This window comes from Thamnophis elegans, chromosome 11 (genome assembly GCF_009769535.1).
Source record: "Thamnophis elegans isolate rThaEle1 chromosome 11, rThaEle1.pri, whole genome shotgun sequence".
Classification (NCBI taxonomy): Eukaryota; Metazoa; Chordata; class Lepidosauria; order Squamata; family Colubridae; genus Thamnophis; species Thamnophis elegans.
In genome coordinates this window covers 17,333,816-17,355,363 of record NC_045551.1, presented here as the reverse complement: position 1 = coordinate 17,355,363, position 21,548 = coordinate 17,333,816, and the positions used below count along the sequence as shown (strand labels likewise).

The following is a 21,548-nucleotide window of genomic DNA, read 5'->3' as shown; positions in this document are numbered from 1 at the left end:
TTTGCATAAGGTCTGCCTCCTCTTTAGGTAGCAATATAATATATGCTTCTAACCATGAATTTGGTATTTTATTTTCAGCCATTGCTTCATTCACAGAAGAGGAAGAGACAAGGATCCCTCTAGTGTTCTGTAAAATTCCATTGGTCGGCATCCAGTCCCAGGGCCTTCCCATTATTTTGTCTTTTAAGAGCTTCAGTTAGCTCCATCATTGCTATTTTACCTTCTAGTATAATTCTAGTATCGTTTGGTATCTGGGGCAGATTGGCATTCTGTAAGTATTGCTTGACTCCTCCCTTTTCTATATTCTCTTGTTCATACAACTTGGCATAATAGTCTTGTATGATTTCAGCATTTTCATAGTGCATTAGTCCTTGTTCATCTTTTAGTTGTTGTATTTTCTTTATCTCTCTCTCCTTTCTCAGTTTATATGCCAACCATCTGCCTGGCTTATTTGCATTTTCAAAGTAATTCTATTTAGTGCCTCTAATTTTTGTGCCAATTCCTCCTTTTCCAATAAATCAATTTTGTGTTTAATTATATCTATTTTTATTTTAATATCCTTCTTTTGTGGAGATTTCTGTAGCTCTTTTTCCAGTGTCATATAGTTGTTTTCTAAATCTTTACATGTTTGTCTTTTCTTTAAGTTTCTCATTCTTGTGTAGTCTATTATCAGGCCTCTAGAAAAGGCCTTCATTGTGTCCCAAAGATTCTGCATGGATGTATCTTCTTTTTTATTTTCTTTGAAGAAGAAAGCCAAATCTTTTTCCATTTTCTGTACAAAGTATTTCTCTTTCAATATCGTATTGTTTAATGTCCATCTAGATCTTGTTCTTTGACCTCTCTATTTGATTATAATTGGGTTATCCAAGTACTTAATTCAATTTCTTGTACATCACCAAATAATTCCATTGAGGCCCAAATCATATCTATTCTAGAGAATGATAAGTGTCTGTTTGAATAGAAAGTATATTGTTTTTTGTAGGATTTCTTTCTCTCCAAACATCTTTTAAGTTTATTTCATCCATCATCCCGAAGAAGGACTTTGTAAGTGTTTTTCTATTTGGTTTTATTGTTTTATGTGTTTTATAATCCATGTTCTGATTTGTAATGCCATTGAAATCTCCCATCATACAGATGTTAACATAGTCTAGGTCGCAAATTTTCTTGTGGAGTTTTTTATAGAATTCATCTTGTTTTTCATTAGGTGCGTAAATTTCAATTAAAAGTATTTTCCTAGTATTGTCCATAATTTCCACCATCAAGATTCTTCCGTCTTCATCTGTATAAATTTGTTTTGCTGGAATTTTGTCTTTAATATAAAGGATCACTCCTCTTTTCTTGCAGTCCGCCAAGGAGGTAAATTTTTTTCCAAGTTTTGGTTGAACTAATATGTGACCATATCTTTGTTGAATATGTACTTCTTGTAAGCAAATTATGTCTAATTTAAACTTTTCTAATTTGTGAAATATTTTCCTTCTTTTGATTGCCGAATTAAGTCCATTTATATTAATTGTGAGCATTTTTTCCTTCCATCATTATGCTTTATATATAGGATTTATGGCTCTAGTTGATCTTGGTTCCCATCATTCTCTAATATCTACACCCCCTATGGCACCTTCTTCAATATCAATCCCACCTACAGTGCCCTCCAACTTTTCAGTTTCAGTCATGGATGTATCTAACAGTTGCACCATTAGTTTTTCTTTTCCAGTCTTCTCGGCCTTTCCTCTCAAATGTTCTGTATAGAAGGCTTCTGCTTTTTCAATTGTATCAATTCTGTACCTTTGTCCTTTCCATAGAAATATTAAACCTTCCGGTATCAGCCATCTATAGTTAACTCCTATCTTAAGTAAAATTGTAGTCAGGAATTGATATTTTCTTCTCTTCTCTCTCACTCTTCTTGGAATTTGCTTTAAGACTACAATCTCCTTGCCTTTCTATTCCAATTTTCTGTCTCTTGTTTTCTGCAATATTTGTGATTTCAATGCTTTTTAAAGTAAATCTTACATGGACTTCCCTTGGAAGAGAGTTTCTCGTTGCATATCTTGTATTTACCCGAAATGTCTCATCTATGCCATGCATCATCTTCTCTTGGGGTATCTCTAACACATCTATCAGTATTTCAGATATTATTTGTGTCACATTCCCTCCCTTTTCCCCTATTATATTTTGAAATCTTAAAAAATATTCAGAGCGCTCCCATCCTATTATTGCACTGCTTTCTGTTTCCATTTCGCTCAATCTACTGTTGAGTTCTTCATCCTTCTTCTCTCTTTGTTCCTCTCTTTCAGCAATTTTTTGCATTCTGTCTTCTTGTTTCACTATCCAATTTTGTATAATTTCAATTTTTCCCTCTGTCTAGCCTATTTTTTGTTCTATGTTCCCAATTCGCTGATCCATTGTCTTCATCTTCTTTTCCATATTTTCAGACCTCTTTACAAGCGTATCTAGTTTTTCATCGGTGCTTGTTTGTAATTTTTGTATTGCTTGCATAATTGCCTCTAATGATGTAGCCTTCTCTTTTTCCTGTTGAATCATCATCTGTATTGACCTTTGACCTCCTGCCGGGGAGCAGGCAGGAGTCATTGTTACAGAGCCCACTGGTGTTGTCTTTCTGCTCATCTTCCTGATTTTATTCTCTCTTTTTCTTTTCATAGCTCGTCCAATTAATGTTGACTATAAGGAAAAAAGAAAGGGGAAAGAAAAAAGTGAGAAAAGAGAGAAAAAAGATATCCCAGATAACCACTGCATATATTTGTTTAGATTTAATGTATAATGCTACTCCTCTCTTCTTTTGATATACTCGAGACGAGTACAACTTCCCAATTTTGGAGTATTCTAATAGATTGCCATGTTGTTTTTTGATGTGCACTTCTTGGAAGCAGATTATATTCAATTTTAATCTTTGCAGTTTTGTAAGGATTTGTTTTCTTTTTGGGGGGAGGTTCAATCTATTTATATTAACAGATAGCATCTTAATTTCCTCATCTATCTTTTCACTTATATACAGGTCTTGTCTTTCTAGTTGTTCTTGTCTCTCTCTATCCTTTTGTTTTGGTGCCTTCTCATTCCACCTGGTCATTTTCCACCCTCACTCTTTCTTCTTGTTCTAAAGCTTTTACTTCTGTTTGCAGTTCATCTTGGCTTTTACTTTATATCTCCTCTCTACTTTCCTAATCTTCATCTGTCCTGAAATGGTGTTCAAAATATTCACGTGCTTTATCTAAGGTATCCACCATGAATTTCTTATTTTGCCAGAAGATCAGAATTTTTTCTGGTATCAACCATCTGAACATTACATTGTACTTAATAAATTGTGCGGTCAAAAATTGAAACTGTCTTCTCTGTTCTGACTCTCCTGGGTAACTCTTTTAATGTCTGGATTTATCTCCCTCTGTACATCATGGGTTCATCTCTCGTTCATTTGTATACTTCATCTCTCATTGTCTTTTTGGTGAACCTTACGTACACCTCTTTCGGTAGTTTGTGCCTTCTTGCATAATTTGTGTGGATTCTGAATGTTTCATTTATGTCACTTTGTACATTGTGCTTGTTTTTCTGCAATACTTCCGCCAACAAGTCCATCATCACCTCAACCAGTCTTCCTCTTTCTCTTCAACAATATTCTGACATCTCAGATAGAAAGCCGCCTTTTCCATTTCAAGAAAAATTGTCTCTTCTTATTCTTTGTTAGCCAAGGATAGTTTTTGATCCATTTCTTCCATTTTTTTCTGTTTGTTTAGCATTTCTACTTTCTGTATTCTCTGCTTACTCTTTGTTATCATTTGCTGGATGTTCCCTATTTTTTCATCAATCTTTTTTATGTCCCCCTTCATCTCCCCCATTTTGCTTTTAATCTCATTGTGGTTTTTGACATGACTTCTTGGATTGATAGTAGCATCACTTGCATATTCTGCATAGAGATTAACTTCTCCAAGCCTGGCATGTTTTCTATCGATCGTTGATTCGATGGGGATGATTTTGCTGATGAGGGTGTCAATGAGGCCTTCTTTCCTATTTTTGATATATTTGAAGTGCTTGACATCTCTAGTAGTCAAAAAGTATTTCTCTGAAATAACAAATACAGTAATTATTTTTACACTGCTAAGGATTTTTTTCCAAACAACCCTTGGTATACCTCCTTCAACACCCTATTTTTGTAACAATAGCAATCAACCCACAGCTCAATGAAATATATAGAATATATATCATGCATTCTGAATTTCAACAGTAACCATCCATTGTCACACAAAAAAGAGTTGCATCAGAACACTATATGGCAGGGTGAAAACTCACTGTAGTACCTAGCAAGCCAAATGGAGATCAGCTACCTATGTGAACAATTCAAGCAGAATGGGTACCCATAATCATATGTCACAAGATGTCTGTGCAACATCGTAGGGAGAGAAACAAAGAAACAAGGTACAAGACCAATCACATAGCACACGCTGCCATACATCAAAAACATTTAGGAAGCTGTAGAATACAGCTTGTGAGATCTGCAAGTGGGTATCGTACACCACACAGAAGCTACCATATGAGGACAAATTATGCATCCTAAAGATTATTTGGAGGTGGGAGATACTTCCAATGTAATTTACTGAATCCCCTGTATGGATTGCCCCTGTGACTATGTAGGACTGACAAGGAGGAAGCTAATTACTAGATTGCAAGAACACAAGTGAGTGGTCAGCTGAGGAGACTTGAACACATTGGTAGCCTCACACTGCAGTGAACAAGGACACATATTCAATTTTGCAGCTACCAAGATTCTTGGATGAGCAGGCACAAAAACAGCAAGGAAAATGATTGAAGACTGGGAAACAGGCCTCTTGTCAGTCAACATGTGTGCTGATTTACCACCAGCCTATCAAGTACTTAGAAAAGGAGGGCTGGGCAGCACAAGCAAATGACAGCTAATGATTTAAAAGCCAGCCAACGCCTCCGCCCCCCCAATCAACATCTAAAAAGGCCGTTATAACAGGCACTATATATACCACAGACAGAACAGCACACACTCTGCTAGAGAGAAGTTCACTGAAGATAGGTTCCAGCATGAGTACAAAATTTTGGAAGACAAAACCTCTGGTCCCAGTGACTTATCCAAATTAGATCCTGCAACAATATCCTGGGACATGTATATTCGCCTACATTCATAAAGGTCATGTTGTTTTAACAATACATATTTTAATAGTACACTAGACAACCTATGAGCCATTGTTTTAGAGATATTTCTTTACCAGATTTTCTCAATGCCTTCAACAATGCAGAGCTTCTAATTCACTTGAAAAGTTATTTAAAATCCAGGGAGATATTCAGAGATGTATCTGCTCATGTTGAACTGAATAGTACAGCCACACATAAGGAGTTGACCACAGAAAATGTTTTGTGACATTATGGCATCTTACTATTATGTCATAAAATGGCTTTATGATAATATTTATAAAATTGTTTATAAAGTAATTGTTTATAAAATTTGCCAATTTTCAGTTCCACAGATGGCATGAATCCCAGACTTTAATACATTCAGTAAATTGATTTGTTTGGGCTATCTTGGTTGAAAAACTCTTGCACATGATGCAGTTTCACCCAGTTAAAGGTTACAGATACAAGACTATATAGATATTGTCAAACAAATTGTTCAGGTAAATTATATTTGATTTCCCTTTATATTTACTGTATTGTTGTTGATGCTGTCCACTTTTTATTGCTGAGCAAGTTTTTTCTGTGAGTGTATGACACAAAAATCACCTTTTTTTACTCTATCGATATAGTTTCTCTTTTTAAAGTTTTTATATTCATGTCTTAAGTGATTTCCTGGAACACAGGAATTGTTGCAAAATGTACTTCAAAAATGAGATTTTATAATATTAGTCTTCCACAGGCAAATATTAAATAAATTAAAATTTTGAATTGCTTAACTTGAAAGTTTGCCAATTGGTTGAACTAACTCCATACATTTTGGTAGACGATCAATCAATCTAGTGATCAGTTATGACAGTTAGACAGTATAAGAGGTCAGAAAACTATACTATCTGTCTTCTGGAGTACAAATATGGTAAACCTAGAGACCGGTCTTAAACTGCACTAGTGCCTATGTATGTTTCTGTTACCGTTACTAAAATTCTCCTTTCTTTGCATTCTTAGATATTAAAAATAGCTAGCGGTTGCATGTGTGCTTACACACACATATATTCAGTCATTATCACTGCTGATTTGGGTAATAAAAATTACTAAACGAATTTGTGTTTCAAAGATTTTCAATGAACTCCGCAATTAACTTGTGCATTATTTTTCTTCTAAGGATACAGTTGAACTTAGTACCTCTTGTTTCCCAAGGAGAGGCTTCTGCAGACAGAGAAAACGGGAGAAGGGCTTCAATTAAGAATCAAAAGAACATGGGTTTATTTGCATGTCAGTTCCGAGCATACGAATATCTCATCTTCACCTTCAAATCCGGTTAGAGGTCCAATGCACTATCATTTGCGTATGCGCTTGCGCTTTCTTTTGGGTGTCATGGTGATAGTAGGCGGTGCTTAGGTAGGTGGGTGGGCATTCAAGAAAGCAAGAGGGCCGGAGGATGTTGGTTTTTTATTATCCAGTCAGAAGACTGGGTAAGCACAGAGGGCGGGCGTTTCTTAAATAGCCGGCGATGACGGGGCGGGCTGAGCAGCTAGGGAATGGGGCGTGAAGGTGGGGAGGATAATACGTCCTCTCGCTTTCTCTTGTAGATTACGATTTGGCGCGGAGAGCGTAGCGGCGGCGACAATAGGAACTGTTGCTGATGCTTCTTCAGCGCGTTCGAGTGGCCCTGGGGAGCTATTAAGCCGTTGTGACAGTTGCGAGCGTCTTCCCGCCGTCTCCTCGCGCTGTTTATGTGCGTGAGCCTCCCCGCGCGGGTCGCCGGTTGGACCAGGGCCCTGTCGACGTCCGTCGTGGTGGCGGCCTGGCATAACCGCGAACCTTACGCGCTTCCTCAACTCCAGTAAGAAATCATGCGGCTATGTGGGGCGCTTCTAAAAAGCCCCATTCCCAAACAAATCGAATACTACTCTCGCTTTTCCCCGTCGCCGCTCTCTATTAAGCAGTTCCTGGACTTCGGTGAGTTATTAAACGGCACCTGTGCGGTCGCAGTGCCGCGTACATTCTACCATCTTCTCTCCGCCCAACTAAGATTTTTGTTTCAGTCTGACGTGGGAGAAAGATCTCTAGGGTACTCCCACTCTCCTGTGTGTGACGTAATCAATGTTAGGTAGGGGCTGGAGACAAGGCAGTGTAGCATGGCATCTAGCGTGGGTAGGGTCTAAGGAGACATAACTGAATGAGTAGAATATTAGTTTGGGAATTTAGAAGGTAGTTTGAAACCTGCTACAGGAAAACAGAAGCTCAACAAATTGTATTTTTTTTCTTCGACAAAGAGTGCCGAAGAACTACGTCAAAAACTGTTTCAATGTTCTCCATAGGTCTCTTGTCCAGAGAGTGAACTGAAAATAAAAGCAAATATTGCTTTACTTAGCCAGCACTATGCATCTTCAAACTATTTCATGAACCTATTCGTTATTGAATTTTAGTTTCTTAAATCTTTTTTTCTTCCAGTGTGGAACAGCTTTTTCAAGTTTAGTGCTACACTGTCCAAAGTAGGCAATCAATCATACTTTTACTCAGGCCTGCAAAGCCCGGATTACAGTTAGTGCTACTTGTATTTTCAATATTGTGCTAGTTATGGAAGAGTCTTCAATCATGAATCTTATATATGAGTTTGGTGATTCAGTGTATGCAATGTTACATTTGTGTTCTCACCCTACAGTACTTGAGTTTCAGTATAGCAGTTCATTTGAGGAAATTTGTAAATCAAAGGAAATTGGAGTACAAGAAGAACAGAATTCAGGAGAAACAAAAATGGATTGGCTTTCAGGAAAATTCTTATTTGAAGAATTATTTGAATCCTTTATTTGTGGTTTCAAAGTGAGAACATAGCAGCCTGATTTCAACTAATTTGAACCTAGTTGACTTACATGAAGATTACATTATTTGTATTTTGATATAATGTACAGAAATGAATTTGCTTTGTGCAATGCTATATGTCTTTTTCAAATATCAGTTCCTTGGCCATTCTGGCTTCTTGTTGCATTTCTTTCACACTGCAAAAAAAGTCCTCAGTCTTTTACCAGCTTTGAAGCTGAAGAGCTGATTGGAGTTTTGCACATTTACATTCACCTTTGCAGCCTTAGAATTGAAATACCCTTATTGAAGTATGACTGAAATAATTAAGGATAATTATTTGCACTGGATATTTAAAACAGAACATTATACTTTGATTTATATTTGTGAAGTACAATTCAAGAATTACTTGTATTGATTACCATTCAGATGTTTTAAACAGAACAAAAATGGAAATAATTTGTTTTGCCTTAAAATACACAAGTGATGTGATTTCATAAATGTATGTTTCTCCATAATTTACAGTTTCACTGTGTTAATTTATAAAGAATCATATTTTATGTCTATATTAATATTTCCTATACATTGATTTAAGATTGTCCATGTCCCAGAGTCACTATAATATGGACTGATCAGTGGATCAAGAATTTAGATAACAATATTTACAACTTTATTTTCACTATTTTATTTTATAAATTTAAAATACATCTTTCTCAGAAGGGGATCACCAGATTCTTAAACATCCTTTGCACAAAAACATTGGAAACCCTTGGCTTAAATATAATTCTTACATATTTTGTTCCATAGTTTTTGTCAGCATCAGTTTAGTCTAGTGGTTAAAGTACTAGGCTACAAACCAGAGTATTGTATGTATTCCTGCATTATGCATTAAAACCAGCTGGGTGACCTTAGGCTAATCACTCTCCCAGCCCAACTCACCTCACAAGGTGGTTGTGGGGAAAATAGGAAGGAGGAGCATTAGGTATGTTCACTGTCTTAGGTTATTTATAAAAATAATAAAGGCAGCACATAAATATATTTTATGCAAAACGTTGAGCAATAAGAAAATCTTTTTAAGAGGTTACAATACTTTTGTGATAGAAATAACAAAATAGCTAAATCATATAATACATTAATATTCATTTCTGTATTCAGAATTCTTGCAAATCAGAAACTAACACTTTTATTATCTAAATTGAGTGCATACAAGTAAAAGTAGAGCTATTTGGAAAGGCTTCAAACTCCAAGTATCTAGCACTGATTTAATCCAAATGTAAAGATTACATTAATTATTAACCAGCCACATTCTAGTGAATGTGAAGGGTTTTTTTGTTGTTGTAAAGGATGAAAAAGTACTAAATTGGCTAAAATAAGTATTATTTTTTGTACATTTATTTTAAAAATATTTTCGTATTTAGTAGTGCCATCAACAAGAAACCTCTGCAAAAAGTACCAGTCAGAACTAATGAAAAGTTCTTAAAAGTATTCAGTTCATATTTCTTACACTGAAAAACTTGTCTTATTTAATTTTATGAAATAAAATATATTAAAAAACCTCACAATTTTTCTGATTTACAAAAGAAGTGTGACAAAAGAGACATTAGTATAATAACCATAATCATTCATAAATGTTTTCCAGATCAGATCCTGTTTTATAACAGGAACCAGGTTGTTCCTATGTTGAATTATTTGTGCTTGGATTGAAAAATGATCTTCAGTTGTACAATACATCCCAATTTGATTTGTGATTATTGCAATATAAAAAGTAGAAAATTCTGAAAGCTAAGCTTACATTAGTAAAAACTTCAGCTGCTGAAATAATCTGGGGAACAGAAGTAGTTGAAAATAATGAATGGCATAGATATTTAGTAAATGCCTGCAGCTACTCATGAGAAGCCTAATTCTCATTGAGTTTTAAAAAAACCCTTTAGTGATAAGGTTGTGCAGGATTCAAAGTCAAAAATGTGTGCAGTACCTGTCTACAACTCTTTGACTTCCTGGAATAGCTTGCTGGTGCTGAGGGCAGTTTCATGGAAACTTGGAAAAGAAGCTGCTGTTTCAAGGAGTTGCAAATAAGTGCTACATAAGCATCCATTATGTGCTTCAAAGTTATCTTTTTGTTTTGGAATCCAAATGCCACTAGTCGTCCTGAATGATAAATAATGAACAAATTATATATGTCAGTTTATTGCTCTTGCCTATTGGTTTTATGATCACAATTGGTAAGAAACGTTCTCGGTTGTCAAATGAGGCACTTAGAAAAATTCCCAGCTCTTTCATTTGTTAGAGAATACTAGGTAACACATGATCCATTGGGTCATCCTTTCAGAACTATTTACTTACCTGCCACTTATGAGCTCTTATCCTCCCTGTGCCTCCTTTGTACTATCATACATCTAACCTGCCTACTTGGCCTGGGACTTCCAACTTCCATTGACTTTCCTTGTGGGAAACTGACAGGAAGCATTAGAAATGATCACATAACTATGGCTGATCATAACAGCCCTGAAGCTGCCACAAATTTTGCCAAATTTCAGCCCCACAGCAGTGATGGAGCCTGGATTTCAGATACAGTATTTACATTAGCCTATTATTTTTTTTAGGTTCAAAAGTTTTATTTCTTTTAAAACAAACATTTCATCATTTCTCAATCAGTAAGACATTGAAGTACAATTTTTTGTGTGTCAAAATAATTCTAGTTTACCACCAAATTCTTGTCTAGTACATTAACCTATTTGAAGTATCTTATTGGAAAACTGTTGCTGTGTGATGCATTATTTTGCTAAATTGAAGATTAGAAACAGACAGTTTCAGTAGCATATAGATAAATTCATAATCATCTGGTTGGTGACTACTAGCTTTTGTGTAAATTTTAAATAAATTTGATATAGCAGTTAATAGAGCCTGACAAGCTAAAATTAAATCCCAGAAATAGTTTCTGTTTTAGGTAATTGATCTGATTGACTTCAAATCCTGAAGTTAATACTAGATGGGATTGTACTTCTAAAAGAGCATTATTTTAGTTCATTCACAGGGATCATCTTGGAGTCATGGCCTCTGCTAAGCAATTTGAGGAAGCCATAACCTAAGGTGCCTTTGCCCATTTCTGGTATACATGGCAGTTGTGAACATTCCTGGACTTGGATACCCTCATGATAGTGAGTCTTCAGTTCACATTTAGGCTACTGCAAATGCTTGACATAGGCCTGTCCTTCAAAATGACCTGGAAACTCCAATTGATGCAAAATATATCACCTTGATTATTAACTAATAGCTATTTTTCACTTGTGCTTTGATCATTGTATTAGCTATTACAGTTCCAGAACTGAAGATATCAGTATTAATATATAAAACTATACTTAACTCAATAGCTGTACAATCCATATTATAAAAAGAAATACAGACTACTTCTATTTTCTAAATCAAGCCTGTCAAAACTGGTGGTCCAGGGGCCAGATGTGTCATATGCAGGCAACGCCCACCCCGGATCTGCAAAGGCAAAGTGATATGTCACAATACAGCCCATGATGTGATTGAGTTCTACACCCGTGTTTTAAGTCTTAAGTGCTCTGTAGCTAATTATTCATTGAAAGCTCCGCTATTATTAGAAAGTTTACAAAACAGCAAGAAAACCTTTCAAACCTGATATTTGTCTGGCTTTCTATGATGGCCAACACACAAGATAGCAGCTCTGAGTTTACATGCTAATCTATCCTGTACGGTTTTTGCCTGTTCTGTGTATTTATCCTAAGGTCCCATTTATCCCATGATGAAAGTAGGAGACTGCCTCTTTATTAACAGCCCACATCTTATGGAACCATCTCTATGAGATATCCATTTGATCCATATTTTGTAAGTTGATTAAGAATGTTCTATTCCTTTCGTGCTTTGATATGGATGGCAGACTTGGGTTGTAGTTCTATTTTTGATCAGAGTAATAACGTTATGCTTTTATTACCGTATATACTCGAGTATAGGCCGACCCGAATATAAGCCGAGGCACCTAATTTTACCACAAAAAACTGGAAAAGTTATTGACTCGAGTATAAGCCTAGGGTGGGAAATGCAGCAGCTACCGGTAAATTTCAAAAATAAAAATAGATACCAATAATGTTTTTGAATATTTATTTCAAAGAAAAACAGTAAACTAGCGGTGTATTCAATGAAATACTTCACTCACCTCATGATGCTGACGTCCCGCTGTGATGATGATGTCCCGTGCAGCCACGGGAGCGATGTCCCGCCTCCTATGACACACGGCACAGTGATTCCTATCATTGGATCACTGTACCAGAGGAGGTGGGACATCACTATGTGGCTGCTTGCCATAACGAGGAGGAGGTGGGACATCGTTGCAGAGCGGCAGGAGGGGGAGGAAGGGGAATCGTAAGACAGCCCTGCATTACATCAGAATGTGAGGAGGGGGGATGGTGCGGTGCGCGCTGCGTGGCAAACTGACACAGAGGGAGGGGAAACTCACAGGGGCACTGGGCCATTCACGAGTGTCACCCAGTGGCATGGCCCCGCCCCTTTTTCTCCTCCATTTCGGGCAAATTTTTTCACTGACTCGAGTATAAGCCGAGGCGGCTTTTTTCAGCCCAAAAAGTGGGCTGAAAAACTAGGCTTATACTCGAGTATATACAGTATCTTGCTTATTGACAGTATGTTACAGGGCATCTCAGGTTATGGCTACTGGTACTTTTTCAGTTACTGTTCAAATGTATGGCAGCACTGAACAAGGGGACTTATGAATGGTCCTCAGAATTCTGCCTGTCGCAGCATCCCTATTATTTTCATGGGACAGACATATGTATCTACCATTTGTTGCCCTAATAAGTTATTCCTTGCTTAACAACTGGTAACTTAATGACTGTTTGAAGTTACAACAGACTTCAAAAAAGTCTGTGTACTGTGTATTTATGATCTCTCCTTGAAGTTGCTATTGCTGCACCATCACTCCCACACTCATGGGATTGCATTTCAGGTACTTGACAGCAGGCTCACATTTATGACCAGTTGCAGTATTCTGTGGTCACATGATCATGATTTGCAATGGGGTGAGTGGGGCTGTTTGCTTTTTTTCCTTCATTTAACAATGATATGATTCACTTAACAGCCAAAGTGACTTGCTTAACAACCATTGTAAAATGGATGCAAAATCATGTCATGTCACATGGTGATCTGCTTAATAACTGCAACAGCTTACATCCAAAATTCCAGGCTCTATTGTGATTGTAAGACAAGGACTAGCTGTAGGCAGTGCCCTTATTCATACTAGGCTAATTATATGAAGAACATATAAAATGCTGAAGAAATAATTAGGGATAGTCTAAGGAAACAGGTGTGCAAGCATGTCATAAAAGAAGAACATTGGCTCTATCATTGGATATCCAAAACCCAAATCATCTGCTTCAATTCAGTTATGGCTTTATTAAGTTACAAAACAATTAGTGTTGACAAGTTAAGTATGCCAAATAATCACCATCTCTGCTTAAGGTGGAAAAGAACGTATCTAGCAAAGTGAGATGGATTAAGGAAGTTTTCCAGTACACTTGTTTCAGTCAAAATCTTAAGGCAGCAAAAATTTAATTGGACTCAAGAGAAAATCAATCTAATTCTACTTGTATTAGAGCATTAAGAGTTGAATATTAATCTCATAATAAGATTTTAATTCCTTATAAATAAATAGCTGAGTTCCACTAATATCTAATCTGGATTGTTGATTTCAATTCTTTAAAAGTTGCAGAGATATAATTATTAACAAATCGACCTGCGGATTTAACAATTGCAAGATATACTTTGGGGACTTTTAGTAGAAGCATTCTTGTTTGAATAGATCAACAGTTCCTGAATACACTGTCAGAATTAATGCCAATAGGCATTAATGCCAAGATTCATTTATCAATTAAGTAAAATCAGAACACTATGTGATCAGTTCCCACAGTGCTATCTTAACTAAATTTTAAAAAGCCCTCTGGAAGAGAATGAACTATTTTAGCCTCTTCCGGAATGTCAGTACTTTAGGGCAAGTCTGATTTTCAGTGGAAGACTACACTAGGGCATGAGGGCCATAATGGAGAAGCATCTCCTTTTTTTTTTTTTAAGAAAGTTTTTGTTTTTAGACAGACATAGACAAACAAAACATAAAACATAAAGCCATCTTCAATTACATACAGTGTGTCAATTGGTTACATGGTTTTTGTGCATCCTTTCCATAGTCATCACTTACAATTTATATGAAATCTCATATCAAATCAAATATATTTGCATACATTATTATTATTGTACATCATTTATTTGACTCACTATTATTCCTTCATTTTAAACGAGATATTCTAGTATTGAATTCATTTGTATTATAACAATTCATTACATCATCTTAAATCTATCCAATAATAATATATCTTTATGTTATATTCTGTATCATTCTATTATTCTTGTATTTATAAAATTCTCTAGTGTTTTTCATTCCCATGTTTTTTTGTCTAACCACTGATAAAATAAATCCCATATCTTATAAAATTGTTTATCTTCCTGTTCTCTAATTTCAAATGTCAATTTAGACATTTCAGCACTTTCTATTATTTTGTGAATAGCTTCCTCCTGCGTTGGTATTTTCTCATTTTTCCAATTTTTTGCAAATACAATTCTAGCTGCTGTTAACACATTTACAATCAAATATTTCAATTCTCTATGGTATGTTTCCGGTATGATTCCCAATAAAAAGATCTCTGGTTTAAAGTCTATATGTTTTTTTATCATTTTTTCCACCCAAGTGTGGATTTTAGTCCAATATCTTTTAGCTTCTATGCATGTCCACCACGTAATATGAACCCGGTATCTGATGACATTTCCAACATTTTTCTGCTTTATTCTTGAACATTCTTGCTATTCTCATCGGGGATAGGTGCCACCTGTAGAACATCTTATACAATTTTTCTTTATATGCAGTTGACATTGTCATTTTATAATTTTGAGACCACAATTTCTGCCAATTCTCTAAGTCAATCCCATGTCCAAAATCCCCCCCCCACAAGCAATCATAGATTCTTTAACTTGTTCTTCTAACTTAACCTCTAGTAAGTATCCATACAGTTTTTTAATCACCTTTTCATCAGCACCTATCAAAATTTTATCAGTCATTTTATCATAGAAACCTTCCATTTTAAGATCTTTATCATATCTAGAATGTATTTGCGCGTATGAAAACCAGTTCATCTTTATACCTTGCTGTTCCAGTTCTTGCATAGATTTAAGTTCACCCTTTGTATTCAGTATTTCACCATATCTGTTTGTTAGTTTTTGTATGTTATTGGATATGAAAATGCTTCAATAGTTGGTAACCAGACTGGAATTTTTTAGATAATGCTGCCTTTTAATCTTTTCCAATTTAATAGCAAAGCCTCACGTATATAATTTCTTCTAAAATACCCATGTATTTTAGTTCCCTTGTACCATAACAAAGTGTGCCATCCCAACAGCAAACCATTTCCTTCTACAGTCAGTAGTCTAGAATTTCTTAATGTTATCCATTCCTTAACCCACATCAAATTTGTTACCTGATAATATAATTCCCAGTTAGGTAGACCAAATCCTCCTCTTGTTCTAGCATCTTGCAACAATTTTAATTTTATTCTCGCTTTTTTCCCTGCCAAATATACTTCAACACTATATTGTTTAAATCGTCAAAGTAATCTTTCCCTAATCTAATTGGAATTGTCTGGAACAAATATAAAATCCTGGGTAGAATGTTCATCTGGATTGTTGATATTCTCCCTAAAATTGATAGTTGTAAATTTTTCCATTTTGCCAAATCTGTTGCAATCTGTTGTTTGAGTTTATGGTAATTGTTCTCTTTACATGTACTACATCTTGCTGTCAAATATATAGACCTTATTCGTGACTTGGATCTTCAAAGCTTCCGCCTATTCTACCTTTTGTCTTAATAACATGCTCTTTGTCAAAATCTTCATTTTGTCTTTATTTATTTTTAAACCTGCTACTTTTCCATATTCCTCATTTTTTTCTATCAATTTTGGTGCAGTTTCTAGTGGATCCCCTAATATGAAGACCAGGTCATCTGCAAATGCCTGCAATTTATATTCTTCCTTTTTAATTTTCATTCCTTTTATGTCTTTTTCTTCTCTAATGTTTCTATTGGACCTCTAATATTAAAGCGAACTACAGAGGCGATAGTGGACAACCTTGTCTTGTCCCTTTCTTTATTTCAATGGAGTCTGTCAGTTCTCTATTTATCATTATCTTTGCTGTTTGTTTGTATTATATAGTTTGTATGGTTTGGGTGAATTTCTTACCAAAGCCTATCCGTTCCAGCTGTAGCAACATAAATCGCCAGTTCACATTGTCAAAGGCTTTCTGTGCATCTAAGAACATCAATGCCATTTGTTTTTCAGGATTTGCCTCATAATATTACAAAGTGTCCAGAATTATTCTCATATTATCTTTAATTTGTCTCTTTGGTAAAAACCCATTATGATCAGGGTGAATAAAATTGTTTAAATATTTTTGAGTCTTTCTGCCAATATTGAAGCAAATATCTTACAGTCTGAGTTTAGCAGAGAAATAGGTCTATAATAATTAATTTGAAGTGGGTCAGCCTCCTCTTTTGGCACAAGCATAATGTATGCTTCTGACCACGATTTGGGTATCCTCATCTTCGATATAACCTCATTCATAACTTCTAGTAATGGAAGACACGACGATTCCTGCAATGTCTTATAAAATTCCACTGGTAGTTCATCCTGACCTGGAGCCTTTCCATTGTTTTGTTTTTTAAGTACTTCAGTTAACTCCATCATCGTTATATTGCCTTCTAGCATCGTTTCAGTTTCTTTAGGTATCTGGGGTAAGTTCACTTTCTGCAAATATTGTTTGGCTCCTCCCTCTTCTATATTCTCTTGTTCATACAATTTTCCATAATAATCTTGTACAATTTTTTTCTTCTCTTCATTTCCATAACAAATTTGCCCTTGATCATCTATTAATTGCATTATTTTTCTTGATTCTCTTTTTTCAATTTATACACTAACCACCTGCCTGGTTTATTTGCATTTTCAAAGTAATTCTGTTTAGCACCTCTAATTTTTTGTGCTAATTCCTCCTTTTCCATTAACCCCATTTTATGTTTCATTGTGTCCATTTTTATTTTAATGTCCTTTTTTGTGGAGATTTCTGTAACTCTTTTTCAAATCTCTTGTAGTCGTCATCTAGTATTTTAAAGGCTTGTCTTTTGTTTGTATTTCTTTTCCTTGTATAGTCTATTATCAAGCCTCTGGCGTAGACCTTCATTGTATCCCAAAGATTCTGCATTGATGTTTCTTCTTTTCTGTTTTCTTTAGAGAAAAATGCCAGTTCTTTCTCCATTTTCTGTACAAAGTACTTTTCTTTTAATATAGTGTTGTTTAGCATCGATCTAAATCTTCTCCTTTGTCCTTTCCATTTAATTGTCATTGGATTGTGGTCTGCCCAAGTACTTGTTTCTATGTCAATTTCCTGTATATTACAAATCAATTCCGTTGAAATCCATATCATATCTATTCTGGACCATGATGAATGTTTATTTGAGTAGAAGGTATATTGTCTCTTTGTGGGATTTCTTTCTCTCCATCTTTTAAATCTATTTCATCAGTCATTTAAAAAAAAGATTTTGGAAGAGTCTTTCTATTCAGTTTTGTTGCTTTTTATGTTTTATAGTCCATATTCTGATCTACAATTTCATTAAAATCTCCCATCATACAAATGTTAACATAGTCAAGCTCAATTGTTGTCATGTGTAATTTTCTATAAAATTCATCTTGGTTGTCATTAGGAGCATAAATTGCTATTAAAAGTATTTTCTTATTTCCATAATTTCCACCGTCAAGATTCTTTTATCATCATCTGTGTAGATTTGTTCCGCTGGAATTGTATCCTTAATATACAAAACCACTCCTCTTTTCTTACATCTTGGCAATGGAGTAAATATTTTCCCTAATTCTGTCTGCACCAATATTTGTTCATGCTGCTTTTTAATATGTACTTCTTGTAGGTAGATTATATCCAATTTTAATTTCTCTAATTTATAAAATGTTTTCCTTCTTTTAATAGCTGAATTGAATCCATTTATATTGATTGTAATCATTTTTTTCTCTTCCATATTTATACTTTATAAAAAGATTTATTGCTCTACTAGATCTCGGTTCCCGTTGTTCTCTTAGGTCAATGCCGCCTACCGCACCTTCTTCTTTCTCAGTCACAACTATGCACTCCTCTTGGAGTTCCATTAGTCGTGATTCTTTTCTTGTCTCCTCATCCTTCCCCCTCAGATGTTCTGAATAGAATAGTTCTGCTTTCTCAGTTGAATCTATTCTGTATCTTTGTCTTTGCCATACAAACAGGAAACCTTCTGGTATCAGCCATATATAACACCTTTTAAAGTAAGATTTTAGTCAAAAATTGGTATTCTCTTCTCATCTCTCACTCTTCTTGGTACTTGCTTCAAAACCACAATCTCCTTATCTTTATATTCCAGTTTTTTGTCTCTTGCCTTCTGTAATATTTGTGTCTCAATTGCTTTCTTAGTAAATCTTATATAAACTTCTCTTGGGAATTTGTTTCTCACTGCATATCTTGTATAGACTTGAAACACCTCATCTATGCCATCCATCATCTTCTCTTTGGTTATCTCCAAGATGTCTGCCAGAATTTCTATTATTATTTCTGCCAAATTTTCTCCTTTTCTTCTACGTTTTGAAATCTAAGGTAGAATTCTGATTTATCGATCTCCAATCCCAGTATTCCACTGTTATCTTTTCAACCACACTCAATCTGCTATCACTAACTCAAATTTTCTTATATTTCATCATCATTTGGTGAATGTTCTCATTTTTTCATGTTTTCCCTGTTTTTTGTTCTCTGTTCTCTGTTCTATATTTTTTATTCTCTTTTCAATGCGCTCTGCTTTTCTATATTCTCTGTTCTTACTTGTATTTTTGTATTCCTTGCATAATCATCTGCAGTGTCACTTCCTTGTCTTTTTCCTGTTGCAACATCATGTGTATTGATCTTTGTCCTCCAGATGGTGAAGAGGAAGTTGGTATTGCAGAACCAACGGTCGTTATCTTTTTACTCATTTCAAAACTATATGGTAGTTGAAAATACGAAGTCTTAAGATTCTTCTATACTTTAATCGATTTACATGGAGGACAGTTATAATCCCAAGTGGCCCTAAAATAAGAGGAGGGGAAAAAAGGAATGGAAAAAAGAAGAAAAGGTAAAAAGGGGAAAAAGAAAAAAAACTAGATGCTCTTGTTTGTCCTAATCCAATTGGTTTCAGTTGTTTAAAAGAAAAAACATCAATCACAAAAAGGAACAAAAATTAAAGTCTTCAGGTTCTTCTTTATCTTAATCCAGTTCAGTGGACTAAAATAACAGAATCCAGCAGAGAAAATGGAAAAATATGTGTCTATGTATGCATCCCAAAAAATAGACAAGAAAAATAAAAAAAGCACACCTTTAAGAAAAGGGAAAAGAAAAAGAAAACCAAACATCTTCTGCCTCCGACCAGCTGGCAATGGCTAAATGAGAAGGAGAGTAAGGGAGTAAAAAGAAAAAAATGGGGGGAGGGGCACTGCCACTGTAAAATCCAAGGCTCTTATGTTAAGTTTCAAACAAAATTAGCAAGTTATCTTTGCAAGGTCACAACAATCTTCTTTCTTTGAACTCCAAATTCTCTTTCAAGCCCAAACTCCATGCACTGATAGTATCCCAGAAGAGCACCTGTATAAACAATCCTTCATGCTCATCTCACTATCATTTCATAAACAGGTTCAAAGACCTTGAAATGTCTTTTCTCTGAACACTCATACAAGAAAAAGAAAACAATGTTCCCAGGCCTCTAGGTGGCAGTGTTATTTATTCTCTTCCACTTTCCCTTACTTTTCTTATGCTCAAATAAAAGAAAGAGATTTAAAAAGAAAATACCATTAAAGCATTGAAAAGAAAAGAAAAAGTTAGGGGGAAAGAAGTCTTAGACAATAAAAATTGTTATGTAAATATTTAATAAAGAAAAGACAAAAGGGAAAAAAACAGTCCAGTTTAAAAAGTAAAAGGAATTTGCAAAAATCCAGCCAAATTCCAACAATAAAAAGGAAGGAAAAACCCAACTCAACTGGACTCTGCCTTAATCTCACCGCTTAGCCTCTTCAGTCTTCAGCTTTAATTTAACTTTTAATCTTTTAGGGTGTTCTCTCAAATAATAATGATGAAAAGTCCTCTCACCAGATCGACACGCTTTCTCTCCTGCTCTTTCTTCCGCACCAGAGCTGTCCCCAACTTCAGCAGCTTTGATGATTTCCTCACAGCCGCCAGAAAAAAAGGCTCCTCCTGGATCAACCAGGGACTTTGTGATGACCCTTGGATCAGTAGGATGTGCCCTTCTCTGTCACCGTCTCTACGGGACGGTTTAGGTCCAAAAGGATCGTCCAGTGGCAGAGATATCAACGGCAATCTTGGAGCTGCAAGATCGCATGTTGTATCGTCACAACGTCAGCCCCGCCTTAGAAGCATTTCCTCATTTCCTCAATTTTACAGTACTTGAAAATTACTAACAAATTTTCCTGAAGCATTGCATCAGGGATGCATCAATTCTGGTTCAGGGAGATAGTTCTGAAAAGATATCAGCCATTAACATCTTTATAGAATTAAGTTAGCAGTTTAAATTGGGCTTGAGAAAGTGGTAATTATTGATAGGTTTGTTTGTTTGTTTTAATTTTTAAAAAAATATAAATAATACAAACAGTACATATACAACTGAATACAAAAAAGAAAGACAAAAAAAGATTATTAATAGGTTTGTATGCATCGTATGTATCAATTTATCTGTAAGAGATTCTTAACACTGTATTGTGGCAAAAATTTCCTGCAATATGAAAAGCTTGAAATTTTATGGAAGAGAATAGTTTAGAGTATTGTAATTATAAAGTTTGACTCCTTGTGATGAGAGGACTGACATGCTTAATTAGAAGAATAGGTCCTTATTCTTTTCAGCAGAACTATTAATTTCAGACAGATCATAATATATTAAATCATTTTTATTCTTTCCAACACAACTCAATGTTGGAAAAAATGTGCAATGACTCAGAACTCAATCAATAGGATAACTTTCGAAAAGTAAAAAAGAATGGGGTCAAATTTGATATGGTAAGAGAAATTGGTAAAAGAAAGCTTAAATTCAAAAATGGCCAAGATCCATGTAAGGACTGTGAAGAAAAAAAATTCCAGGAAGTGCATTTGGTCTGTACTTTGGTATGTTGCTGACTCTTCTATTCTTCCTCCCTCCCTTCTCCCTCCTGGTCATTTGATGCAGATTAGAGCATACTCAAGCAGCCCTGTGCTTCCATTGCGCACACATACCCTCAAAGAGAAGAGATACAGGAAGGGAAAGCAGAAACATGATTACACAAATAATATATACCGTATTTTTCGGTGTATAAGATGCATTCCCCCCCCCCCAAAAGTGGGTGGAAATGTCTGTCTTATACAGCTAATGTTGCTGAAGCCCCGCCCACCTGCCAACCCCACCCTTTGGCCTCTGCCCCCCAGCAATT

General features: G+C 35.4%; 1 protein-coding gene and 1 long non-coding RNA gene across 3 annotated transcripts in view; one reads left to right on the top strand and one right to left on the bottom strand.

Annotated features, from left to right (window-relative positions):
• Positions 1–2,388: 2,388 nt before the first annotated feature.
• Positions 2,389–6,498, bottom strand: LOC116515076. Its single transcript, XR_004256187.1, has 2 exons — positions 6,325–6,498; positions 2,389–4,069 (listed from the first exon to the last, which is right to left on the bottom strand). It is a non-coding gene; the product is annotated as an uncharacterized LOC116515076 (long non-coding RNA).
• A 157-nt stretch (positions 6,499–6,655) lies between these two features.
• Positions 6,656–21,548, top strand: part of PDK3 (pyruvate dehydrogenase kinase 3) — a 97,977-nt gene continuing 83,084 nt past the window's right edge. For both annotated transcript variants that reach the window (XM_032226974.1, XM_032226973.1), the window contains exon 1: positions 6,656–7,101. In XM_032226974.1, coding sequence (XP_032082865.1) covers positions 6,996–7,101 — 106 coding nt within the window. In that variant the 5' untranslated portion in view covers positions 6,656–6,995. The remainder of the gene's footprint in view (positions 7,102–21,548) is intronic.